General features: G+C 45.2%; 1 protein-coding gene across 1 annotated transcript; it reads right to left on the reverse strand.

Annotated features, from left to right (window-relative positions):
* Window positions 1-5,166: 5,166 nt before the first annotated feature.
* On the reverse strand, window positions 5,167-26,988 carry lrig3 (leucine-rich repeats and immunoglobulin-like domains 3). The gene is made up of 19 exons (XM_035147804.2): window positions 26,480-26,988; window positions 22,256-22,327; window positions 22,068-22,142; window positions 15,475-15,609; window positions 15,031-15,174; window positions 14,429-14,572; window positions 14,198-14,341; window positions 12,937-13,080; window positions 10,512-10,592; window positions 10,326-10,397; window positions 9,702-9,773; window positions 8,416-8,579; window positions 7,770-8,105; window positions 7,375-7,656; window positions 6,778-7,254; window positions 6,531-6,689; window positions 6,296-6,436; window positions 5,908-6,162; window positions 5,167-5,820 (listed from the first exon to the last, which is right to left on the reverse strand). The coding sequence occupies exons 1-19, from the start codon at window positions 26,674-26,676 to the stop codon at window positions 5,576-5,578; spliced, it is 3,339 nt and encodes a 1,112-aa protein (XP_035003695.1). The 5' UTR covers window positions 26,677-26,988; the 3' UTR covers window positions 5,167-5,575.
* Window positions 26,989-27,579: the final 591 nt, after the last annotated feature.

Genomic DNA, 27,579 nt, shown 5'->3' on the forward strand with positions numbered 1-27,579 from the left:
ATCAGCACATTAACACTCATCACACACACACAGATATATATTCACGTACCCGCCTCTCAGTACCAACTTTGGGTATTGAAAGAGTTTTTAGGGTTTGATTTGATTGACCATTGTGCTGCTTTTGTAACACAGACATGGCAACCCTGACAATGGTTTTTAGCTTCCAGACAAAATGTGGGTCAAAAAGCACTTGTGGGCAGGAATTTATTACATCTTAAACAGTTCATTTCAGTTTAAGTTAGAGAAAAAACTTCAACTGTCCTTAACTGGATTTTCCTCCTTAGTATCAATATAAAACTTTTACACTCGCACTTTGCTGCTTCTGAACTTTCAAGTAGCAGGATGGGGGGGGGGGGAAGGTTTGAGCTTTGAAACTTGCCTGCAGACAGCATGTTTCTCCCCGTGCCTCCGAGACTGTGATTCACAGCTCGTCCTCCATCTCAGCCATTATGGTTGCGTCTTTTACAGGCGTGGGGGTGTCGGTTACTACCGTCCACAGACTCACAGGCAGCCTGACTGATTTAGCTCTTTAGATTTGTGTGGAATTAGTCACAGTGGAGGGCTGGCTGGGACAGCGGGGAGTTTAAGACATTGTTGGGAAAAGAGAAAGCCCAGAGTAGGCGGTCTTTTTTTTCTTTCTGGTTTTACGACCCCTCAGGTTTCCACCTGTGCTGACATGGCTGAGACTTTACAATAGTCCTGAAAGAGTTACAAGCAGCCGGGTAGAAATTCCAGGCTCGTTTTTTTTCCTCCATTTCTTTTACCCGTTCTCTCTTTTTTTCCTTTTTACTGGAAGGGTGGGGTGGGGGCTGCAGTTATTGTGGAACATTTGTCAGGCTGCCAATTGCAGAGGCAGGGCCAACCGGTGATTTATGGCAACATCTGCAAGATGCAAAGCCCTTGTATACGCTTTTAATCATACAAAGAGCCGTGGCTGCACTGGAGATTGAAAAGAGATGGTCTGACGGGGTTTTACGGCGTCCGTGCTGGGATTCACACTGATGGCGACCCGCGTGAACATAGTATATGACCGTGGGATTTCAGCAGCTTTGTGTTCCTGGGTTCGAACTTGGCTTCATAGTTTGTGTCGCCTCTGTGGTCCTGCGATCCGATGGACAAAAGATTCTGACCAATGATGATAATCTGCGAATGATCGAAAAGTGTTGTCACATGAGAGGAAAAATCCAAACGTTTAGTCAGTAAGAGAGAAAAACTATGTGTGAAGGCAACACAGCACAAGTCTCGCTGGATTTGTCTGTCAGCAGTTGGGGAGTTGGGAGTTAAATGGAGTGTGACCTCACATACTGAAGGCTGGGGTCCGCTCATTTTTTTTAAATCTGTATTTTAGCACTGACAAAGCGTATCTAATGCTGAAACAAGCTCGGTGGTTGTAAAAGTCAGACAGCAATCCCCCAGCAAATTTCCTGAGCTTCGTAACAGAGGAATAATCATTTCTGCAAAGCCGCCTGTAGCTATTCAATATAACAAACATCTGTCTGCATGTCACCACATCTGGCAATAATGAAGGCAAATTAGCTACAAAATTCAGAGTGTCTGGCAATGAGATAAGGCCGTGGCATGCGAAATTCATTTTCTTGCCTGAGTCTCTGGGGTGTGGAGAGCATAGATGGCCCGAGGAGCTGACCTGGGATCAGTGTCTGACTGCTAACGTGAACAAAGTGGGGTCAGGAAATCGCTGATCTGAGACCAGGGGGTAGCGGACTCCCATCACTCGTCTGCCAGTCACTGGTGGTCTGGAGGAACAGTCAACTTCCTGTCTCATTTTGCTGGACACAGAGTCAAAGAGGGGAAATTATTCTGCAATCTGGCTGGTGTTTTCTTTTTCCCCCGGCTGGAAATGTGAAGGTTGTCGCTGGCTGCAGACTCGACGGGAGACTCCTGTATCCACAGCATCATTTAAAAGTGGAAACCCCTCTATGCCTCAGTCGCTCGTTGGGCCACAAATTGTTTGTTGGTCGTAGCGAATTCAGAGACACTCCTACAGGAGTAAATAAACCACTGTGAGGGGAATTACATCCCCCCCGCCTAATTGTAACATGCAAGTTTAGTGAAGTGTAAAACCTTGACTACAAGGAGGGATCACATATTGTTAAAAGGGTTTGAGTCCACCAAACCAGCTGCCAAACCTTAGAGGGGGAGAAACTTTCTTCCCACAATGGCCATTAAATGACCTTGAAGCAAAGTAGTTCAAGGAAAAGAAAATCCCCCCCGATCCTTCTACGCTGTTAAAGATCTTTTAATTTTGAGTTTTTCAACACAACCCAGGAGAAATTTTGTAATAGAGTGTAGCAGTTCATCTGCTTTTCCTCAAAATGGCTGACTTACTTCTTTACAGGGGCGTTGAAACAGGGTAGGCAAATGTCAGGGGCCTCGATCTGAGAGGATTGGGAAGTTTTGTGAGACCCCCCCCCTTTTAATTCAGTGGTCAGCTACGTACACTGCAACGACACCATTGTCGGAAACCCCCTAACGAGGCCCCATGCTAGTAGCTTTCCGCCAAAAGCTTTGTAATTTTTAAAGGTTTTATTGAAGACTTGAATGTCTTGCATAAATCATGTGCTTCTTGGGGGTTGTTTGATTCGATATATGGCCCCCCCAGGCCCCATTTTGCAAGGGGCTCCTAAAATTCCCTTGAAACGCTCCTGCTTCCTCAGCCTAACATTTCATTAATGATGACTTGTGATGCAGAAGTCAAGGTTTGTCATTAACCGTATCCACCAGCTCCTGGTAGAACTCTCTGTTCTGGTCTGACATCTGTTTATCTACAGCTCACATGCATCACTAGCTCATCATACATCATTCTACCCACGCAAAGGTTTGAAATTGACTTCTAAGCACCAGGACGTGTCAGTCCCATAAGTGTCACCACATTGTGTTCGACCAGAAGTGGAATCAGAACTCGGTTAGTTTATCATTTATCATTCTCAGGCCCCATTTATCCATCCTGGACGGACGGGTCTGTCAGACATGGATTCTGCTCTAACCTGACATGGCTCCACGCTGAGATAAGGTCATTACCCAGAAGTGGACTGGTCCTTCAACATTGCCTCAGCGGCGGCAGAAGCAGCTGCTGCCCAGGTGTTTGGACGTGTGTGGCTCCACCATCTTGTCTTAATCGCAGCCTCCTCAAAGAACTGGCAAGACTTCCAACAAACCCCGCTCATTCCTTTACAGTGGGGTAAAGACACACAAACCAGCGCAGCCAAGCCAATGGCCAGGTGTACTTAAACATTAGTCAGCCAGGAGGATGGGAGGGAAATAACATGCCCTTGGAAAGCAAATCTCCTCATCAGCATTTCCATACACAAACTGAGAAGAGTCAAATCCAAACACAGACCTGCAGGGTGCACATGCTTCTAGCAAAACTAAGTTCATTTCATGTTGCCAGATTAGATGCAAGACCGAAGCGACCGGCCTTGAATAGGGGATCTGACTGAATCCTCCCCCCCCCCTCCGAACTGCTGGCACCACCATCGTGAATCTGCCATTTCGTAAACACGGCTCCACTGTGGCAGACAGCGAGCCGCATGACGCCGTCCAAGTGCAAGTTTCAACAGCAAGCCGGGTGCACAAGCACACCTTTTTCCCTCATGTTGAAGAGGAGAGGCCTGAAACAACAAACCGCCCGGCGAGAAGAGCTGGGGGATCAGGCAGGGAGGGAGGCGGGTGAGTCATCCAGCAAACAGAGTCCTGAGTCTTTTGGCTATGGTGCAGTGTACGTGCCACACTCTTCCAGCGGTAATTGTGTGTTTAACAGAAATTACACGTAATTATTCCAAGTATTATTTGATTGCTGGCATCTTTATTAATAAAGTAATTATTATAAATGGTAGGCTGCAGCTGTAATATCTATAGTGTGTGTGTGTGTGTGTGTGTGTGTGTGTGAATTACAGTACTGGCTGCAAGAGTAACTGTAATTGGATGAGATGGGAGCAGCAACAGTCCTTATTTTGTGCAAAACCTTTTAGTGAGCAGTGGCACCAGCTTTTAAGTTCATGTATGTATTAATATTATTGTTATATATTGTTGTGTGTCGGTTAGCACAGTCGCTCACCGCCATAAGCATCCCAGTTTGAATCAACTGGGGTCTAACTGTGTGGAGTTTGCATGTTCTCCCCGTGTGTGCGTGGGTTTTCTCCGGGTACCATGCCTTCCTCCCACTGTCCAAAGACATTCAAAATGGGACTGTAGGTGTGAATGGCTGTTTGTCTCTGTATGTTGGCCCTGAGATACCCTGCCTCTCACCCAGTGTCAGCTGGGATTGGCTCCATCTTTCCCTGCGAGCCTCAAGGGATAAGCAGTATAGATACTGGACGGATACTTCATCATCTGTATGGTCCGGAAGAACATGACCAGTAGGTATTTTGACATGTGATGTAGTGAACGGCTGCTGTGAGTATAATTAGTTGTAATGACATGATACTCGTAACGTTAGTGGAAAAATATTACTAATAGTGGAAATAATTGTCTTCTGTCCTTAATGTGTGTAATTATTCATTTGGTAGATAATTTGAGGAACAATCCACGTCACAGTAAACCCCGGAGAAGACAGGTCCAGGTACCATCGGACATAACTAGCTTCCAGCGGAATTCACATAACTGTTTAAAAATGAGTTTTTTCTTTGTTCCCTTTTGTTTGCGAAAAAACTTTAATCAGTTCCAAGCGATTTTCTTTGTGAGTTCTTCTCCTTCCAGCACTGAGAGATCACACAGGAGAGAAAGTTGGATTGCGATTTTGCGCCTCGCAATGATGACAAGACTATTTGTTGATCATTAGCAGATTGTTGTGGTTAAGAAAGACTGATACACTTGATGTGTGTAGTGGTCTGACTGTAGGTGAGCATGTGTGAGATGAGCTTGCTGTGAGCAACGATGACCCAGAATCCTGTGTATAATTAGCATTTCAGTGCCAAATTATTTGCCTTACTTGATAGAAAAAACTCAACTAGCAATAGTAATATGAAATAGGTTCCTTACAACACTGCTTATGAAAGTCCAGAGGACATTTCACCAGGGCTGGGTAGACTGATGCCAGACCTGTACTGTCTCTGGCTCTGTTCAGAGTTTAGCCCACATCACCAGTTACTAACACATCTCCTGCATGATCCTGACAGTAACATCACTGAAGACTCGGGGGCACTGAGGTGAATGTAGCAGCACACATTAAGGTGTTTTTATTGTTTACACATGTGCAAAACATTGCTTCATTCAAAGCTGGAATAACTGAATAGGCAGGGCGCAAAATACTCATACACAAAAGGTAAGCAAAAATAATGGAATCTGTTTATGTACAATTTACAAAATATAATAAACTTTATATAAAAAATGTATATATTCATCTATGTCATTAAACAGTGTCCTTAAAGAACAGCTGTTAATATGTTCCTGGTTCTTTTTCTGTAGGAACAGGAAATCGTCCGTTACATTCACTCTTTGCACATTTGAGGAGTCCTTATTGCAAAAGTGTCCGTTCAGTGAGGTAGAAAATTCATTTTCGAGTTTTTTTTGGTCGTCCTCTTCATGAAAAACAAGATCCAGCAGGAGCATCACTCCGCTAAGTGCTCGTTCTGCGCTGTGGCAAGGGATCAGTCCTGCTGCAGTCAAACGGATGTTCGTAAACGCTGCTGCCGTGCTCTGACGACGAGTCCCTGGTGAGACTGCTCTCTTCGTGGTCTGAATCGACGTCAGGTGCCGTGTAAGGGTTCTCATGTGGCGTCATTGCATTATGTGTCGCTGATGGCGGGCCGCAGCCCGTGTACAGGTCCTGCTGAGGCCTCCAGGGAGCTTTCCCAAATGTTCCTGGATGAGAGATGTGCAAGAAGAAGTCAAACCAAAGCACGGATAAAAAGTTTTGAAGTTTTGAAAACGGATTAACTCAAGACCTACCCATGAAGGTGTTGCAGGGTGAGAGGCACTCGTGAGGTCGGCCGTAGTCGTTCACATCTTCCTCCTCCGCGGATGGTCGGCGGTCGCTCGGCTGGTGGGGGGGGCCGTGATGGAGACCGGCACTGGGGAGCTGCATCAGGACCGTCGAGGAGCAGACGTCAAAATGCTCAGACAGGAAGTAGTCCCTCCTTTTAGAACTGGGCAGGCTACTGCTGTAAGCGTCAATGCATGCAGGCCTTTGGTCGATGGAACAGCCTGACAGCAAAAAAAACAGAAACTCATTAGTCCCTTTACAAAATGAGAGACAATTTCCGTCAGATGTTCATCATTAACAGTAGAATAATTATCGAGGGAACATGTTTCATTCAGCAAAACGACCTGTACAGACCTGTGAAGCCCTCTGACGGGTCAGTGGAGTAAATGTTGTCTCTGCGAAGCAACGAGCCTATTGGTCCTTGATAGTGGCAGAGCAGAGGATCGAGGGCTGCCTCCAAGTCCGCTTCACTTCCAGTGTCCAGCTGACAAAGACCTGTATGGGTGAAAGGACAGTTTGATGTATAAATAATGTGATGCTGCAGCAGGATTCAGCCTAAGGACAAAGAAGAGAAAGGGCAGGTGTTTACCGTTCATGTCTTTCTGCTGCAGGTAGAAGCCACTGAGGGACGACGGCATGTACTGATGACTGCTGCCGCTCTCTGACGGGATGTAGCCGTCCTGTCGGTCAGCCAGCGTGCCCTGAGAGGACAGGTAACTGGGAATGTCTGCAGGCAGGTTGGTCTCATCTGGAGGAGAAAGGCATCCAATTATATCAAAGGCTTTCATTTGTATAGATAACAGAACGACTGTCACAAAAAGGCATCGTGACCTCACCTGTGTTGGTGACGCTGCAGTCCTCGTTCCGTCGTCGGGTGTGGTAGATGATGACCACCCAAACTAGCGAAGTGCCCACCACGCAGCACACCACCGCTATGATTACGATTCCCACTGTGGTCCAGCCATCGTCGTCCGAGCCGGCCCCGCCCACGGCGCCGACCCCCATGCCTCCCTGCACGCCGGTGTCGCAGTTGGGGTTCGATATGACTGCCAGTCGAACGTTGCCCCTCTCTGTGCCCAGCGCATTTGACATCTCGCAGGTGTACTTCCCCACGTCAGCCTCTGCTGCGTCCACGATGATGAGGAGCTGGTTGGCGGCGGCAAAAAAGTGGCGCTCTGTCACCACCAAGGGGCTGTCGTCTTTGGTCCAGTTCAACCTCGGGGGAGGGCTGCCGCCGGCAATGCACTGGAGGACGGCGGTTTCGCCCTTGGCCACAGTGCGATCCATGAGCGGCCGCAGGAAGGAGGGTGTTTCTGTCAGAGGGAAAGAAGCAACAAAAAATAGATGAGCATGACAAGAATCTTGAGCATAGAGGTTTATTTAATCTTCATTCAGTCCTTTGTAGAATCTGCTATGAAAGCCGTGTTTCTCACCTAGAACGGTAAGTGTAGCGTTTGCAGAAATGGCTCCCGCCGTGTTCTGAGCTGTGCAGCTGTAAACGCCGATATCCTCCGTCTTGACATCCACGATGAAAAAGACGTCATCCTCCGGCATGACGTGCATGCGGCGTTCCCGTGCGGCAGGAAAATCAGTACCGCCGTCTTTCTGCCAGGCGATCTGAGGGGAAGGGTGACCCACAGCGGCACATTCCAGTCTGGCTGTCGCTCCAGCACGAATGCTCAAGTCCATGGGCATCTTGGTGAAGGACGGCAACACTGGCAATAGAAAAGATCATTTAAGAATCATAGAAGACTTTGACAGGCACTGTAAGGACCTTTTGAGATAAAGACATATGCCAAAAAAGTTGGATTCTCCCAACCAAGCTTACTGTTGACAGTGAGCCGGGCCTTGGTGGAGTACGACGATCCAAAGTGGTTGGAGATGATGCACTGGTATTTTCCCTCGCTGGAGAACTCCACGGTACGGAGCTGCAGGGTGGTTGTATACTCCGTCACTTCCGTCTCGCCCCCTGATCCTCCTTGCACTCGCAGGTGGGCCTGGTTGTGGATCTCTGCGTCGTTCAGGACCTCATTGTCTTTCTTCCAGGCGAAGGTCATGGGGGAGTCGCTGGAGCTGGCCGCCGAGCAGATGAATGTCACGTTGGTGCCCTTGAGGGCTGACTGGGTCTCCGGCTGAACGGTGATCTGAGGCTTTGGGAAATCATCTGCGAAAAACAAGAGGAAGCATTTAAAATCGTCTTTCAATGTGTTCAGGTCGTTGGCAGAACTGGGGTGAATTATTTTCTAGTTAGCTCTATGTAAGAGTCAGCAGGACAGCTGAACACTTAGTAAATTTCCATAATGTTTCCCTCATGAGGCTCATTAGTTCCTCCAGGAGTCAGGGAGGAAAATTCTGAACAATCTGGGTCAGTTTGTAAATGGAAAAAATTGACTTGGAATAATGTCTGTTTCTGAGGCATTACAGTATATATGTGTGTGTAAAGTAGAGTTCCACCGAGGGAATGCATCACTCACCACACACAAACTCGTCCTGGCTGACGGCAAACACGCTCCTGCCCTTCAGCATTTGCGGGTGGGCGCAGCTGGCGTTGACGCAGGGCAGGAAGGTTTGCTCTGCCACCCAGATGGGAAGCCACTTCAGCTGGCAGTCGCACAGCAGGCTGGAGGTGTTCAGACGCCTGCCCAGGGGAGGAGATACCAGAAACGTTCAATTCACACTGCGGCAGGATTATTCCAAAGAGTTGGCTGTGATATTTCGCACGGTTTGGGAAGTTAAAATGTAACTCGAACGTGGACGACAGAGGGGTCAACACAGGAGAGTTTGATAAATGCAAAACCATATCCAGACTAATCCTGTCATGCGTTAATTAGATTTTGTGAATTTCTCCCATTAAATCAGCTGAGGCTGATACAGAAAGGTAATAGACTTTATAAAAACATTTTGTAATAGAAATTGTGAAATACAAATTAGAGACATCCCACACAGTCTTAACACGAGTCACAATCCCCTCAGATACTATATGCACGTAATTATTTATATATGTATGTAAAAAAAAAAAAAAAAATCCCTAGAGGCTACATCCGTACTGCAACGTTTTAGTTTGAAAACTGCATTTTCCATAATAAAACACATATCACGTGACCACTCGTGTACACTGGGCATGATTGCTCAAATTATAGTTGGTCTCCTAAGCATGTAAGCAGTTGTATCATTATAAAATGTAGAATTTAACTTCACAGCAGTTGTTGGCAAAGACATCAGAGTCAACAACACTTGTAATCGACTATCCATGTAGCCTTCTTTAGTGGAAGTTGAGGCGAATTCTGGTTGTTTTCCTGAAAAGACCCAATCGGCAAATGCAAGTGAGTGTCTACATCATCCTTTCCAAACATCTGTTTCTGCCCGTCCAGACAAAATGCTGCTTCAGAGTTTTGAAACTAAAACGGGGCCAGCAGCCTTTCCAAACTTCTGGGTTTTAGCGGCTCTAAACCTCAGGAGTAGTGTGAACAGCATATATGTGGCAGAGTTGATGCTTTTCCATACAGAAACGTAGTCGTGTGGATGTAGCCTGAGTCAGAATCGTTTTGAGAGTAAAGATTCCCTCACATAGCTTGTTGCTGTAAACTCTCCCTCAGTGGAAGGGAGACAAAGGAAAATGAACCCGCTCCCATTAACACTGCAGTGCGTTCTGTTCGGTGCCCACTTTCCCAGCAGACCATAATGACTTTCACCTGGTGTTCTGTCCCACATCAAAACAAAAGCTCTAACCTAAACCGTCCTTGAACATGATCACACTTACAGCTCCTGCAGGTTCTTCATCTGCGAGAAGGCGTTCGCTTGAATGGACATGATCGCGTTATTACTCAAATCTCTGTGGAGGAGAAGAGAAAAAAGGAATTAGGACTGGATAAGATCCTCGGGGGGAATGGACGCAGCTTTTCTTTTTTTTTTTGCCAACATCAGCCGTACGGAGTGAAGGCTACAAAAACTTCAATTGAAAGAAGAAAAAGAAGGCCTGCGCTCCAGAACAATAAAAGTCTGGGCAGCAGTTTGCTGCGTTAATCAAGAGAGGCCCGACTCTGGGCTGCTTTGAGCTCTGGCAACGGCTGGGAAAAACTCTAATTAGAATCAAATGCAGCTGTTGTACACACGCTCACACACACACACACACACACACACACACACACACACACACACACACACACACTCCTCGCGACTTGGTGATCGATATAGTCTGGCACACATGTAAAGATACTAATGGCAAGAGTTTTTCCCTTGATTCCACATCAAAGCGGAGGACTGGGAGAAGACAGTTTGGGTGCACGGCTCTAACAAACAGCCCCTGTGTCTCGGTGTGATTCACCCTGCTTAGTTTACAGCTCCGACTTTTGGGAACAATCAGTGAAACACGAGGTGGACTCACAGGTGCTGCAGCGCGTCCAGGCCTGAGAAAGACTTCTTGGTCACCGAGCGGATCTGGTTCCCCTGCAGAAACCTGAGAAGAGGGACAAACGTCGTTGCATCAGTTTCAAACTTTATTTCTCTCCCCGACCTTTTATTATGTTCACGTGTTGCATTAAGTCAAACATGACGGTGGATGTGAACTCACAGTTTTTTCAGATTGTCCAAAGCAGAGAAGGGCCCATTCATGTCCTCGATGGTCCAGGAGATTTCATTATTTTGAAGGTCCCTTTCAGAGGAAACAAAGAGAGACCGCACTGTAAAGAATCCACACCCAAACAACAACTGCGCTCGCGATGTTAATAAAACTTTATGCGGCTTTACGTTTTTTGCGAGAGGGGGAAAATGTTTGAGACTTTAAAATTATATTCAAGGCGGTTCCATGCCTCACAGGAAGTTCCTTCCCGGCCTTTGCGGCACTTCTAAAAGTCTGCAACTCTATTGCATGGAAGAAAAAAACGTTTTACAAGGAAGTTGTAAGGCAATACAACATGTGTGCTGCATTTTTGAACTTATTTTTTGTTGGGATAAATATACTCAGCGTGCAAGTCAAACATGTATGTGGGTTACTCTAAATGGGAATTTTACCACAGATCTTCCATCCACCATTAAATACATCATACATCTGAAATTAGTATTATCTATGAAAAAAAGCATTATTTTCTCTATGTAAAGACGAGTCTGGTGCAAACTGTTATATTGAAGAAATCCCTTATGTTTTATTGAGGCTCAGTTTAATTGTAGGAGCAGCGGGTACAACCGGCGAACGTTAGCTTGTTAATTAAGTCAGTTTACTTTCTACTAATGTGGGTACAGAAAACTCTCTGTGTATTGAAGCATGGTCATACATACGCAAATGCCATGCAAACCTTGCGGGTCAAACTCCCTGCAAAGCCACGCTGCGATTTGCATTGCCACAGGAAGCGAATGTTTTATCCTCCTCCTCACCTCGCACAGGTTCGCCACTGCAACATTTGTGTACGTGAGACCATTGCCTCATAAGCTGCTTTCAGACGTGCACTGAACTCTGCACATCCTCCTCCTTTTGTTGCTGTTGTGAACGTGTCTGTGCAAAGAACCTCTCGCTGTGTGAAAGCCAAACTGCTGGTAAACTCTGTATCCAGTTCACCAGACTTTACCCGCAGGTCATGTCTGCTATAGATTTATTGCTATAGATTTCTTCCTGTGGGCATCAGGGCAAAATATCTTCACATTTATTCTGCTCACCGCTTGAAGAAAAATACACTATCAACTACAAATTCTGTGTCGGAATAAAGAAAAAAGCCAAAATATTCCCCCAGAGAAATTGCTTGCTTAGATCCTTAAGCTGGTGTAATGCTTTCCAACTGTTATTTTCCTCCTCGGCATGCCTGGCTATGGCCGATGGAGATTGGGGAAGGGTGTATGTAAATGTGGGGGGGTGGGGGTTGGGGTGGCAGGTTAGGAGCCCTGAGGCAGTCCGTGTCCACCTAGCTGCACACCTGCCCTACGGTGACCTCAGCAGCACAGCTCACATTTGGTTCCAGTTAAAACAATCCCAACCAGGGGAAATGTTCTGAAGCCCCTCTGTGGGAAAGGGGGGGGGATGGGTGAGCATGTGTGTGTGTGTGTGTGTGTGTGTGTGTGTGTGTGTGTAGGGTGGCTTGGGCGGAGTAAGGGGAGAGTTGGGGGTGGGGGGGTTGTTGAGGTCGGGGTTGTGTAGCAGAGGGGGTTTTTTTATGTGTGTGGAGAGACCTCAACACACACTAATCTATTTCACATCCCCAAAACAAATCAGGCAGGATATTTCCACTCAGGCAGAGGATGGATGTTGAAGGTGGGTTTAAAGAGGCTGGGAGGGGCGACCCAGCGGCCTGCGGAGCACTAATGGATTTAAACGTACATTTGATGTTCATGTTGTAATGCTGGAACCCTGACGGCAAAAAGCTCGCTCCGCAAAAGCTTCAAATGAACAGTTTGGTATGTTTTTTTATGTTTGGTATTTTGGTCAGCTTATTATTAGATTGTGTATTTTAGGGTAACCCATCAATGTGCACAGTGGTATTATGTTTCCTCTAAAGCAGCGTATGTACTGACTGGAGTCGTTTTCAGACGTGTCCTGCAGAGGAGCTCTGGAGAACTGGGTCCCCGACTTTTACAGCAGTTTGACAATCACACATGTACAAAGCCCATGATGTTCTCCGCTCAGACGCGTTCACAACAGCAACAAATTCTCAGCAGAATTCCGGTGAGGGGGTGGGGGGTGCAGAGACAGAGGACGTAACGTATCAATTCTGCTGCGGAGATCATGTTGCGGAGATCACACACTCAGTGAATCCAGTCGGGGATCCCCTGCTGGGTCCTCACATTGAGATCGGCAGAAAGTCCGGAGGCTCTCAGTCCGGCATTTGCGTTCACACAAAGAGTTAGCTGAGTGGAGAAACTGCGGAAAATCTCCTCAGTTTAGTGGAGAATTTGCGAACACCAGTTAATGCTCCCATCAACGTGTTCATTTCACCTCCCAGTGTTGGACACAGGCCCTTCATGCTTCTAAAGAATGAGGTGTTCAAAAAAACCCATTGAATTTCACTTACAGCGCCTGCAGGTTGGAGAGGCCACGGAAAGCTCCATCTGCGATGAAGCTCACGCGGTTGTTTCCGATGTGGAGCTCGTCCAGCAGGCTGAGGCCGACGAAGCTGGACTCCTCCAGCCTGGACAGATGGTTGGAGGAGAGGTTGCTGTGGAACAGATACAGACAACGCAACAACATGAGAACGGTGCCCTGGAAGCCTGGAGGCCTGGAAAACTCCCAAACACACACGAGAATCACCAGCGCTGAATTTCTCACACCTCCTCCGGCATCGTCCTCTGAAGACATCACCCGCCATTTGCCTTCGGAGAACTTGACTGTATCCAAATTCTGGTTAAATGTTGTGAAACAGATTGTTGTCCTTCCTCTATTGGAAGAGTGTTTGCAAGGAATTTTTTTTTTTTTTTAATGAAATCACCAAACTGTCTGGAAACCCCCCAAAAAAATTCTACGTCAAGACTGTTACCTACAATGTCTGATCGAGATTTAATTTCATGATAACCTTTCTTTTTTTGGGTTTGAGAAAAATCGCATTTTCAAACAAAACCGAAATCCTGAAACAAACTATTCTGAGTGTTTTTTTTTAAAGTAAACTCAGATGGGGACCCATCAGATAGCTGGACCCGCTCCCTGCCTCGTGGGCGGCTTGTTTACGCTCAGGTTGACGTGATAAGAGCGAGCGACGCGAGGGGAAAAGAACAACAACCTATCCGTGAAACACGCTCCAGACACCGCAAGCGCTGAGCCGACCGCTGCTGTAAACAACGGCCACAACAAAGGGAATTCAATCTGTTCAAAGGAATGTTTGTAGATGGGTGGGAAATCGAGTCTGAGCGCTATGTCTTTTTTTTGTTTTACAATGGAAGAGAACCGCAAATAATAATGAAATTTCCAATGGGAAAGAATAAGTGGGACTTCCGGAGGCCGATGTTTTGGCTCAAGTGACAGCAGAGCAGAAAGGAGGCAAACGGGTGTGTAATATTTTGGCAGTGCTTTAATGTTGGCACTGACTGGCCGAGCATAAGAGACACTGTTTTGTCTGTGTGTGTTTGTGTGTGTGTGTGGACGTGGGGATTGGTGACGGGAGGAACTGGAGTGTGAGAAAGGGCAGCCGGGAGTGCCAGAGAGGAGGAGAGGGCGACCGAAAAGTGTTGGGAGTTCAGGATGTGAATGGAAAGTGAGGTGGGAATAACAAGAAGGAGGGGAGAGAAGAAAGAAAGAGGGCGCCGGCGAAGGGGGAGAAAAAAAAAAATAGGTGGACTCACAGCTCGCTGAGTTTCTGGCAGAACTCCCAGGCGTCAGGTCGGATCCTGCTGATGGCGTTGTGGCCGAGGTGGAGCTGCTGCAGAGTCAGCAGGCCGTACAGCCAGCCCTTGCTCACCTCCGTCAGGTTGTTGTAGTCCAGCTGCCTGCAGGCCCACACGTACAAAATGAGGCTTTATACCAGATTTGGAAGAAGCAGCAACCTGATGCACATCGTTTCTAAATATCCTTACAGGACTTCCATGTTGCTGAGGCCCCAGAAGGCTCCGTCCATCAGGCGACTGAGGCCGTTCCTCTGCATCTTGAGGGAGCTGAGAGCATGCAGACCGTGGAACGTCAGGCCCTCCACCCTGCGAACCCGGTTCCTGCTCAGGTCCCTGAAACGCACACAGTAAACACTCAGGGTCAGGGCACGAGGGAGGAGAAGTCAAATGAGGAAGTTTACGGAGATGCTTTGTAGTAAATTTGAAAACGTACAAATGTAAAAAATTTTACGATAACATTTGAATACTGCATAAGTTGCACAAGCAAATCAGCAACAGACCATCTTAAAAACCTTAATTCAAGTCTGCCACAATGGTGCCACTCTAGTGATTTCGCAAAATATGTCATCAGCTTTCAAAGCCACAATGTCTATCCCATAATAAAAACTTGTTTAATAACTTCATAAACCCGTCATTACTATTCAGAGCATAAATCCTCATCGTGTAGTTTCATTTTGAAGTCCTGCTGCACTCGTAAAGAATCTGAATTACGGCACAAAATGCACCAAATAATTGTTTCTTTTGAAATGGTCCTGGCTTGAAATGAAAATGCGCGAACGCAGCGAGCTTACAGATGCTGGAGGTTGGGCAGCTGGAAGATCTTGGCTGGGATGGAGGAGAGGCGATTGCGGTTGAGCCGGAGGACTTGCAGGCTGCTGGACAGGTTGGTGAAACAGCCCGTCTCCAGAGAGGAGACACGATTGTTGTTGAGGAACCTGAGAGAGAAACATTCAGGTGTGAGGTTGATTTAAAAACTTATAGACAGAATAAAAACTGCACTTCAGTTTGAGTAACTATTGGAAATAAAGCAATGGTTTCCAAAGAGATCAAATATTTCTCTGATGATGGTTCGATGTGTATTAACAATTTATAAAAGTACTGGTGTGTTGTGGAGTCCTGCACATGATTCCAATGACTGATTGGGAATGTTCTGTTCTCCATTCTCCTTCACGCACATAAAGAACCAAACAGAAAAGGCACAAACATCAGGCCCAAACAGAGATGTTGACACTCACAGGTTCTTGAGGGGCAGAGCGGGGAAGGAGCTGGCCTTTATATCCACAATGTTGTTGTAGCTGAGGTCGAGCGTTTCCAGAGCGAGGAAGGGCCGGAGCTGCTCCACAGAGATCCTGGTGATCCTGTTGTTTGCTCTGAAAACACAGACAGCATCGCTCCAATAAATGACAAAAATACTGTGTATTTGACTAGTGGCGCGCACCAGTTTCATGTTTCCAGATACGCAAACAGTCAAGTCCCTCAATTAGCCGGCGGTATTAAAAAAAGACGAACTCTCACGCGCTTGCGAATCAAAAAAATACCACCCAATGCGAAGCTGTGTCATAGTTCCTTTTTTTTCTGCTGAGGCTAGGAGCATATTTCACAAATTGTTCGTTATGATCAGTGCCGCTGCTCTTCACACAAAGTCCAAACAATCTTTGGTTTAGAAATGTGTTATTTTGTTTATAAGGTAATTACTAACAAGGTATTTAAAAAGGTAACCTGCCAATTACTTGGCTGATGAATACCATTCCCTCAGTGAAAGCATGCCTCGGCAGAGGCCAGCAATTTCCTGAGCTGCACGCCTCCTAAATTGCAGTGCAGGGACTGCTTAGTTATAAACAGAGTTTGTACAGTGCCCTCTTTGTGTATGAGACTCGGCCGTAGAGAGAGAGTGAGAGCGTGAGGGAGGGGGAGGCAGGAATTCCCTCCAATGCACCAGACTACAGACCTCGTTTTCAGTATTCATGCCGATGGTTGCAGCCCCCCCCCCCCAGCTACACCTTACTGACCAGAACTGTGTTAGTTTTTCTGATTCATTTTCCAACGGCACATGAAAACAAACAGTGTCGACAGGTTTTATAATGCAGGTTTAATTTGGGATGTGGTGTCATTAATATTTAATTGTTGGAATCTGTCAGTCACGGTGCCGGCTGAGTAAGGAGAGTGGCAGCTGTCATGAACAGAGCTGAGGAGATTCTTTAAACAACAAAAATCTACTAGTTCGATAATTGATTCATTAATTTCTCAGGCAAATTTACCAAACATTCCCATGTTTCAGCATGTTTTCAGTTTACCGCTGTTTTACTTCCATACTAATAAATTTATACTATATTTGGGTTGACTGCTCAAAACAAAGCTATTAGAACAAATTAGTTTCTTTCTTTCTTTTCTATTGACATTTTATTGACCAAACTAGAAAACCGCAGATTAAGTGAAAATTTAAATATTTGATGCAGCTCTGGCCATGAATTCCATGTAATTTGAAATTCTGGAGTGAATCCATGACTTACACCTTGTTTTCATAACATTAAGATAAAAAAGAAAAATACAGGTCCAAATTAGTGTTATAGTAAAAAAATGACAATTTTTTTCCAGAAAAATGATTAGGAAAAGGATTTGTGTATATCATATAGAAATAAGTGCTTGTATGTTTGTATCATGTTACCAACACTACCGGTGAGTCTCATCTTGATCTCAGATTTTATATTCCCTGCGTCCACCTGAGGCAGAGACAGCGTGGCACCGCACTGCTGTGAAATCAAGATGTCTCACTGATTCCAAACACCGTGCCGTTAACACCCAGAGTCAGTTTTCCACATGTGCTGACTGCTGGTGTATACAGTCCATTTTATACAGAAACAAGATTCCCCATCTGGAGAGTGCAGCACGTTTAGGTAATCGTCTGACACAAGACGAGATTCACCATTAAACACAGACCCAAAATGGAGGGCGGGCTGCAGACTGTGGGGCAACGCTGGAATAAAACCCGCCAGAGCATGTCTCTGTACGCGGGGCTCGAGTCAAACTTGGTGCCGTGCCAGCGACAGACAGTAGGCGGGGGGGGGCTGGCAGAGTGGAGGTGGGGGCAGAAGCTACACAAGTGTCAAACTTGGGATTTTATAACATAATCTTTAAAAATGTAATCAAATCATAGCTGGATTAAATTCGTATTTTAGTACAAGGAGTTTGGTGTAAGATCAGTCCAGTTGGCATGTCTGTTCAAGGATGAGGCCAGAACCCCCATGTTTGTTCACCATACAGGTGTTTTCACCGGCCTAAAACGTGACATACACTAAAATATTGTTCCGAAAAAATACATCGGCTCGTCGTCTCCAATAAAACCGGCACAGGCAGCGCTTTTGTGTGGAGATTTGCAGAGGGCTTTCCGCACACCACGGCCTCCAGGTCCCGAACAAAAGCGCTGCACACCACCTGTATCTCAGTTTTCATGTTCCCCTGACTGGTCGCTGAGAGAAGGAGGGCCGCCCGGTGAGAAAGAACCAGTCTTTCCAGTTTCTCTCAGGGGGGAAAGTGGAGCCACAGGGAGAGAGAGAGAGAGAGAGAGGGGGCTGGTGTGCACTTCCTGCCTAGAACGAGGAGACTGACCCTGAAGTTTGTCTGCTGGAGGGTATCAGAAGTAACTCCCTCAGATAAATTACTTATTTTCCTTTAAGAAATATCTTCTATAGGGCTCGGTAAACTGTGTGTAACTGCATGGCCGGACAGTTGCAAAAGCTCGGCCTGCACATGGCGAACCCTACTGTCCCTCCTTTGTCCCTCATCTCATCTGGACATCTGCACGTCCCCTCCGTGAGTCCTCCTCTTGTCTTGTCCACACACAAACAATCCCCGCATTGTGCACTTTAATTACGCACACTTCAAATTTGTTCATCCAGTTTGCCATCAGATAACGTGATTATGGAGCCATTACAACTGTGGCCGCGGGGCTCTGCCGCTGTCAGTGGGAGTCGATAGAGGGCCAGGCAAGTGTCAATAACAGCCAGAGGCATTGATGAAATATGTTCTCGTTAAACTGAGGCGAGTGGCTGAGGGAGACTGAAGGAACGCTGCTCGGGCCAATGGGATCGCAACCATAGAAAATGTCTCGTCTGCATAAAAAGTCCGTATAACGCTCTGGTTGGATGGTTTTCAACATCGACAGGAAAAAAACACGACTTAACTCTTCATCTGCAAGTGTTTTCTGTTCAAATTTTCAAAGACCTTGAGTCCATAACAGTGTAATAAGTGCAGATGAAGCATTTTTTTTTTTTATTACACCGACATGATGATGGTTTCACACAAGCACGTACCTGCCAGCTGCCTCTACACCACCATCAAACTGACCACATTTATACAGTGAAAAGTTACGTTGTTAAATAAAATCCCAGAATCCAGTTTGGTGTCGTTTGTTGTTGTTGTTGTCCACTGAGCAGCAACTAATTCTTTTAATGGGCGAAGTTCTTTAAATGGAAAGTGGCTTTTTCTAAAACCGTCTCGCTCATAGTGTGTGTGTGTGTGTGTGCGCATGCATATGTGCGGTGGTGCGTCCGTGTGTGTGGTATTTCCTATTGGAAAAAGAACAGAGTTTTGAGAAGCCATCTGATGACTCCCCCCTCTATGCAGTGGCGCCTGTAATGAAAACCAGGGCTGCGTTTGCTGTTGAGACGCCATATTAAACCCTGCACATATCTCACTCTAATGGTTGATCATCTCATCACGTCGATTAACTCGTTGGATTGGAGAGAAGCACAGATCGGATGCACGTGTGAACTGGAGGAACTCTACACACAATTGAGCTGTAGACGCTCTTCAGACGCATTTCTGTTTGCCTACAATACTTAAAAGCGCATGTTGATGCAGGTTATTTGAGGTTCAAAAATGCATTTGCGTTAAAATTTGTCCTTTTTATTAGTGTGCATTCTTCTTTGCGAGTAAGTGCAAGTCTGCACAGTAGCTCTCAGAGATTACCTGTTAATCACACAATGTATCTGTAGGTGGCGCTCTATTCTATGTCTGACCAGCCATTCCTGGTTGTACTAACTACCAGGTTCTTCTCTAAAGAACAGACAAATGTTAATGGGTGTCATAAGCTTGGCGTTAAGACTTAAACAACTAATCGATAAATGGATTGACGATAAATTAGGGCTAGCTTTGATATATTATTAAGCAAAAAAATGCGAAAGGTTTGCTGCTTCCAGGTTCTGTCTTTCTCTTTTGTATGTCATTGTACACCTTAGGGTTTCTGGAAATCAAAAAAAGATTTTTATAGAGTGAAGGAATAAACGATAAAACTACCCAGCAAATAATAACAAGATTCCTCACCTGCAGCAATAGTTTGTCTTTTGAACACACGCTGTATTCATTATTAAATGTCATGCATAATAACTATAATTGCTACTGTTTGGGTTTGTATTTCTCATCTTCCACAAGGTCCCAATTTCCATGGACATACCGAGAGGTTTACATCCTCCTATATCTAATCAGACCTGGAATCTCCAGGTCATTTGTTCAACCCCCCTGAACACAGGCGGAGGGATTTAGCAGCGGTGGGGTTTACCCCCTCTATAAATTCCTGGGAAATTGTTCAATTAATTAAGATGATCACGACTCAATTACTACCAGCTGCAGGGTTATTGCCGTTTGTTTTTACTCGGAGCTGCGAGGTCAAAGAAGTCGGAGAGAGCTGCCGCTATGTCTGACTGACTGTTTGAATAAGTGGTATTCGATACCCCGAGGTCTTTTTTTCTCCTTTACTACCCTCCCAGCTCGGAGAAACTGAAGGAGGGAGAGAAATGCTGGAAAAAATGTTCCACAGGAGAGAAAAATCTCACTACGTCGCTTAATCTGAGGAAAGACGGCAGCGGCGGCCAACACCAGCAGTGTGAGTGAGAGCAAGTGTGAATTTCACTTTCTTCTCCATCTTCGGCTCCAGAGAGCTTTTTGAAACAGTTTGTACCTGACTTCACCAGCTGAGAACTGTTAAATAGCTCAATTTACTCTACTTCTATTTTTAAATAAGCCAGTGTCTGCATTTTATATCATCCTGTACCTCACACGAATCTCGATTAAACAGTTAATTGAAACAACATATAACAAATATATAACATGTCACCTTAAATGACATATATATTAATCTAAAAAAATAAGCAAAAAGTTATTTAAGTGCACTCAGGTGCTTCTACTGCGCCACAAAGTTAATTGTGGCTAATGTTCTTTGTGGGAACTGTTGGGTTTCTCTATAAACAAAATGTAAGGTCTTGACCTTCAATGTTAAGTGCCTTGAGATAATGTATATTATGATTTGGCGCTATACAAATAAAATTGAATTGATGTTTGCTAGTAGAGCAAGTAGGCCGCAATTTCTGTGTAACCCATTTTATTAACCCACACTGCAGACTGTATTTGTATATTTACTATTATCCCACAACTTCCAATTGTGGTCAGTGGCTTTGGTTCAAAGGTAACATGGTGTAGTATTTTGCCCTGAATGGAGATTTTGACGAAAATGAGCATTTCCTATGCTTCTTTTTTACTGAGCATTATCATTTAATAGAAGTAGTTTATGTGCTCTGTGTTTCAAGTTACTCTGTGACTAATGTTCTGCACTTATTAAAAGTCACTGTCTGGAGTGGGTTAAAGTCAAGTAAACATTGACAAAACAACTTTTGGTAAACCAAACCGAACAGGATCCTCAAATCAAATAGAAGAAATGGACCCTGCACTACTGAACTACAAATAGTAGTTGTGACAGACGAGTGTTTGACCTCTTTCTAACCATTTCCCCGCGAGGTGTTTTGGAACAAATAAGGTGCAGCAGGATAACTCGCAGAGGTACGCCTCGAAACACGCAGTGAAATGTGACAGCAAAGGTGTAAAACGCTTGGCTAAAACAGTGTCATCCAGCTTATCTTCCTCTGATGACACTTGTAGCTGGAGGTGACAGTCCTGTGCTAAGTGTGCAAACAAATTGCCAGCGACTGAAGGCTGCAGGCCCCGCGGCTGCTGGGGAGCGTCGTGTCAGGGCTTGATGAGGAGTACACCTCATCCAGCCAGGAGACGGATACATTCTTCCACAATAGCTTCACATTGCTCGGTTTTGGAGAGGCACGCCACAGAAAACAAACAAAATTGTTGAGGTTTCACACACTAATATCTGGTGTTGTTCTTAAGGCACGTATTGGACAACAGTGTTCCAAAGCCTCTTCTGGTTAAAGACTGATTTGTAATGTAATATGACAAGTACATTGTTTTTCTTACATATCAGCCAAGTCAAGCATTGGAACAAAGAAACATTTGAATTCTTGGCTTCTTTAAGGTGACAGCTCAAGGTATTATCAAATTTTTAGGTGTTTAGAGAAACAACCGTGGGGCCATTTTGACTTTCTGAGTCCCATAAAGGACCACACGGAACCATGTAATCCTTCCTCTAAACCTGCAGCATCAAAACTCCCCAAATTTGGACTTAATTCCTTTTACACGACAGATTTCTCTCTATGCAGCATCACGTCACTCCCTCAAGGTTAAAAATACGCCAACGGCAGTGTAAGCCAACAAAAAAAAAAATCTTTTCCATTTCTGTTGATGGCATTTGTCTTCCAACACGTGACCCGTCTGGGGCCGGCTGCCATGTCTCTGACTACCCTGTCTGGGAACCGGCTCGGCCAAAAGGGTTGCTCTCTAGAGGGAATGACGGGGGAGGAACCACTTCCCAGTTCGCTACTTTAACCAGCAATGACAGCCCTGGCAGAGGAAGACCATCCAGGCCGGGCAAGGACTCCCAGGAGAGTCCAGAGAGGTGTTAATCAAAATTAAGAAGTGGTTTACTTACAGAATGAGCGTTGTGATGTTTGAAGCGTAAGGGCCCAAATCTGGTATTGCCTCAAGCTCATTGTGGTTTAGCTTTCTGTAGACAATGAGAAAAAGAAATGGGTTTGTAACATGTAGGACAGTGGAAGCTGTTTGTTAGGATCCTGCCTTTACTTTAGAAAGCACTGGGAGAACATAGAGCATACTCACATTTCACTTAGATGTTGTAGTCTGGAAAACAAATTGCTGTCAAGCACCTGCAATTTGTTATGGCTCAGGTCCCTGTAGAAGAAAAAAAAAAAAGAAAGTAAAGGAAAAGTATACACCAAGCAGTGTTCCATTTAGGTCGACACAACAAACATAATTACACACAAATTCTCTGTGTTATTGTGCTTTGACACCGTGAAGACAGGAAGTGGATCAAAGACAATTTGCTGTAATTAAACCGCAAGGTTTAGAGAAATGTTGCAAGATCGATAATGATGATGAAATGATGCTAGGCAAGGGCAAGATTTATTACCAATTTATCGCATAAAACAGAAAACGCAAGTCCAATGTCAGTACCTCGGTCTTTTAATAAACTCTTTAAAAAGTAATTTAACTGCCTCTTATTTTGGTTGAATGACAAGTTTTTACGACTTGGAAAGACTTTGGTTTCAAACTACATTTATTTCCAGGTCTAACCTCTGAAACAACATTTTCAGAATGCTATTCTTCAAAGTCCTTCTGAGAAACATCAGAGCCAGGCACTGATTCTGCGTGACTAACATCTGAAATCAACAACAAAAAAGTTCCAAAACAAACCTTTCCCATTCAAGCCCAAAAATGGCTATTTTGGGGGGTTTCAAGTTAAAGGCCTGGTGTTGGCTTTTCATCCCTTCTTCATAACACAGAAGAGCGCGGCCATGCCAAAACAGCTCACTTTATATCCAGGCCTCCGCTGAGAGGCGAAGCCAAAACAGACAAGCTGATAAGTTATTGAGGGGCGAGATTCTTTTGCGATGAAAGGAGGCCGGATGCTGGCGAGGGAAGTCGATAAAAGCGCCAGAGTCGAGGTTTCCGTTCTGGCCAATGCTCGGTCCAAATTCACCACTTTCAAACCAAAACTATCCATGTATTGATTAGCCATTATTTGTGCTTTGATGTTGAAATGTTGATGATGATCATTTTGTACATTTTTTGAGGGCTGTGTTTGTTGATTGCCTGTTTCAGTCTTGCGTGGTTCTTGATCGGCTTTGGTCAATGTTTTCTTTTTGTCTGAATCGCCTTTGGATCCGGGCCTGACTCTTACTTGACGGAACCTGGTCTCTGACTGGACTGAAGCCATCCTGACTCCAGCTCATTGGGGGGGGAGATTCTTGCCGTCGCTGCCTGTTTTTGTCGAGAAGCCTGAAAACCAGCCCAAGGAGTCTGGCAAGAAACTGAACCGTGTGTGCCATAAAGTGGCGGAGCTATGGACGCTGCTGTGCGCCATCAACGCTGTGTTGCCAGACACTTTTTTTTTACACCCCCTTACCCTCCCCTACCCCTCCTCCTCACCTCCCTCATCTGGAATCCATCAAGGAGCTCGAGGAGGAGGGGAAGAACCTAACAACTGGTAATGTATTCACAATGCCAGGAAAAGCGAGAGGGACGCCTTTCATACATCTGAAACACCCCTGTCGAATTTTCAGGGGCCTGTTTTTGTTCTTTGGTGGAAAGTCTGATGAAACACTCAACCAGAGTTTTACTCAACCTGCTAACGCTAAACCCCCCCACTTCCTCATCCGTCTCTTTCCAAGCAGCTGTGTGTTGTTGTTGTTGTTGTAGTTCCAGCACTACGGGCCATAAGGGAAAGGTGTGCTATCATACTCCCTAGATAAACCCTGAGTAGCCTGACACTTCCACTTCCCTCACAAAGCAGGCTGCGAACAGAGCAAGATAACACACAGGGCTGCGTACAGGCTTCAGCCTGTATCTGCTGCTCTGGTGAAAATGTACCGCACAACATTCTTATCAGAGGCTGAAAAGTGAATGAATGACCTACTCTTCAGGCTACTAGAGCTGTCATCAATGCTTTAGACGAGATAACAGTGGGACACAGTGGATGTAAAATTAAGTTTCATTTATGTTTTTCATAGGGGGGAAAAAAAGTATGGTGCCTTTACACCCTTGTGGATAGATGTGCATTCTATACACTGCAAGTTTGCCAAAATAGCAAAGCAAATGTCAAAGAACAAACGGTGGTAAAAACATACATAGAAGTTGTTTTTGCCCTGAAAAATAATTGTTTATTATTGTTGAAGGGAGGAACAATACTTTTGTATTATCATTCCTATATAGCTTTACGACATAGCTATTACCACATCAGATAAGTAGCTAATGTAAAGGCAAACCACCAAACTTTGGGATATTGTCGAACTCTTTTTGTGCTTTTCTTATCTTTTTCATTTAGCATTAGCATTACCTGTTTAAATAATTGTGTTTTTTGCTCAAAACTTGAACTCTTAAGAGAATCCAGAACAGTTAATGTTCCAGTTTTGAAATAAGTTAATTTCTTAAGTTTGTGGTTAACTCCAGAATGTCAGGTAAGTAGCTAACTTGTCGTAAATTAGCATTAACTATAACATGAATCCCAAAGATTCCCAATATCATCTCTCGTATATATCCCATTTTCACTGAGCATTAACGTTTCCTGGCCAAATAAATGAAGTATTAAATCTACAAAAACAATCAAATTTCTCTTAAAGGTATTTGTCAAACTATCAAGGAGTCAATATATCACCATTATAAGAAGCAGTTGTCATTCTCTGACTCCAAGTGCTTGATCTATTAAACATTTAAGATTTTGCCCCTGGTACACATACTGTTTTGAACCTGGTACTACTTCCATGCCTTATTCTTAAACCCTAAAAGTTGAGATGGCATCAAATAGTTTTCCCTCAACAGCTTCCCTGACACTCATGACTTAATCCTACTCCTTCATGCTCCTCTCTTTTTTCCTCCCTCCTACTTTCTCCTTCCCCTTTTTTCTTTCTTTCTGTGAGTTTGTTTCAAACTAATCCTACACGCTCCTCCTTAATCAGTACCATCGCTGGCTCTGGGGTTGCTAATTCAGCAGAAATAATGGGGTGCTGGAAAACAAAGGGTCGGGTGGTTTGAGGGGTTTAAGATGTGCTGGAGAGCAACTCGTAAATTAGCATGCCAGAGTGAAAAGAATTTTCCCCCCATGTGGAACCTTTTTTTTTTCGGTGGGCTGGCCTTGGTTATGAGGCTCAGGCTGGGTCTGTTTTCACTGGCAACGTCAAGTTTCCAGAGCAGCACATTTTAGAAAAGAGAAAAACTAAACTCAACAGCGAAGCAGCGGCTTTAACCAGGCACTGAATCCAGCACTACAGTCTGACACGGGACAATAAAAAGCTCCAGCTAAATGCAGGGCAATAAAAATTCAGTGAGAATAATTATCTGTAAAGTACAACACACTGAAGAACATGCTGTTAAAGTTGTGTTTGGTATTCGGGGACCAGCAGACAAACAGACCGTGATGGAGATATTACTCCATAAACAGTCCAATTCCTGCGCAGGGACTTCGTCTGATTTATGCTTTTATGGCTTTGAAGGCCTAGAGGTCTGTGAAATGAAAATCTGAAGACTGCACCAAAACTGAGACACAAACTTCAATCACTCTAAATGCAAAATAACGCTACAACTACTCTGTCGAACCATTCTGAACATCTTGGACGGCCCCAAGTTGGCAACCGTGTGAACTAAGGGAAACCTGGAAGGAAATTGGGAGTTTACGAACCACTAATAGCGTTGTAATTACTACAACAACGACAAGCACTAGCACAATTACTACTGTTACAGTTTGTATCTGCTGGTGCTACAACTACTTTTACTCCACAAAGCCTGATTGCAGTGGAATACCTGCATGGGGGGGGGATGGTTCAGAACCATTAACACCTTAATAAAGAGGTATTGGAGAGGCTTACAATAGCACATTGATGTGCAAAAACACGAGGGGCTTCCCTGCTGGCCTTCTCAATGATACTGCAAGAACCAACACAATCAACAAAACCTATTAAGACTTTTAGATTAAGGACTCAAGTGGGAAAAGTGAGGCAGGGGGAGGTTGTCACAGGTTTCTGGGAACTTTCCTGACTTTTCGTCACTTCAGACGAAGCAGAGAAGTTAACTCCAGTCAAATCAAAGTCTATCTAGTGTTTTCCTGCTGAAAACCCCAATTCTCCGTGTGGTTTTCAGCCCGTTCCATTTCCACTACTACAGGAATGTTGATCATCCCCCTCCGCGTTGAGGGAAAACACTGATCCGAGCCTATTTGTTCTTCCAGCTCAAAAGGTGTGACTGCATGATAAAATAGACGAACGGATAAAATAAAACACATGGATCCATGACAGTGATAAGGAACACACGGGGCTCTGTAACTGGACTCACAGCTGAACCGTCCATTCCGGGATCGTGTGCGGGATCTGGCCCCGTCTCAGCCGACTGCAGTCCACCAGCTCCCCGAAACAGGCGCAGGGAGGGGGACACGTCCGTGCGTCCGCGGCGGATCCACGCTGTAGTGCCAGCACCAGGAGAAACCCCACGGTGAGCCCCGCAGCCCCGCGAGGCTGCGTGGAGGAACACATCTTCTGTTGTGGCCGCACCAACAGCCCTGTTGTAGGGGGTTTTTTATCTTCAGCTGCAGCGCAACTTATCCAAAGTGAGAAAATCACTCCAAAAAAAGAAAGAAAAAAGATCCAAGTGCTGGTGCGTGTCGATCACCCACAGCGGGTCCTTACATCCGCTCCCTGGTCCTGGTCGTGGGGTGGAGGTGTGAGAGAAAAGCGGTCTTCTGAAACGTGCCCATTCCCGGGGACGAACTTTTTTTTTTTGTTGCCGAGCTCCGCGCGACTTGGGGCAACTGGTGCAGAGCAGGATCCCCACCGAGCAGCGTGAGCGCACAGCAGAGGTATGTGGGGGGGGAGGGGCCACACAGGCACCCTGGGAAATGCAGTCCACAAGTGATGGAGCCTGCAACTGTAGTGAGGGGGAGTGTCTGATTTCAAAGTGTGATATCAGACATTTGAAATTAGTTTTAGGTTGATCCAAGACTGTGTGTGTGTGTGTGTGTGTGTGTTGTGTGTTACAGACTTTCATTGTGAATTGACAGGAACTTTACAACAAGTGTAAAAATAATGCAGTCCAATTACAGAAGCTCTGCAGAATGGTTAACAGTGGAAAAGTACAAGTAAGTAAAAGTACAAATATATAGACAATATTGTACTCAAGTAGAGGTGAAAGTGCCACATTAACTGTTCTACTTGAGTCAAAGTAAGTAAGAACTTGTAAGTAAGTAATGTGAAAGGGAAGTATCCCAAAAAAGGAAAGCATGAAAAAGGTACTAGTGCCGTGTTTCATTATACCTCAGAGCTCGGCCCACAATGTTTACGTTATCCAGCAAGCCATTGTTAGTAAAACCAGTTCATAATAACGCACTCAGCGGCATTTTGCGCATACTAACACTGAAATAACACGTCCACAGACAGTAA

This window comes from Hippoglossus stenolepis, chromosome 22 (genome assembly GCF_022539355.2).
Source record: "Hippoglossus stenolepis isolate QCI-W04-F060 chromosome 22, HSTE1.2, whole genome shotgun sequence".
NCBI classification, from domain to species: Eukaryota; Metazoa; Chordata; class Actinopteri; order Pleuronectiformes; family Pleuronectidae; genus Hippoglossus; species Hippoglossus stenolepis.

Coding starts and splice junctions, on each gene's coding strand:
- lrig3 (XM_035147804.2), bottom strand. CDS start 26,676: ATGTGTTCCTCCACGCAGCCTCGCGGGGCTGCGGGGCTCACCGTGGGG. Junction 10,398..10,511: donor TTGGACAATCTGAAAAAACT/GTGAGTTCACAT, acceptor CCCTCTTCTCAG/GTTTCTGCAGGGGAACCAGA. Junction 9,774..10,325: donor CTGGACGCGCTGCAGCACCT/GTGAGTCCACCT, acceptor TCTCCTCCACAG/AGATTTGAGTAATAACGCGA.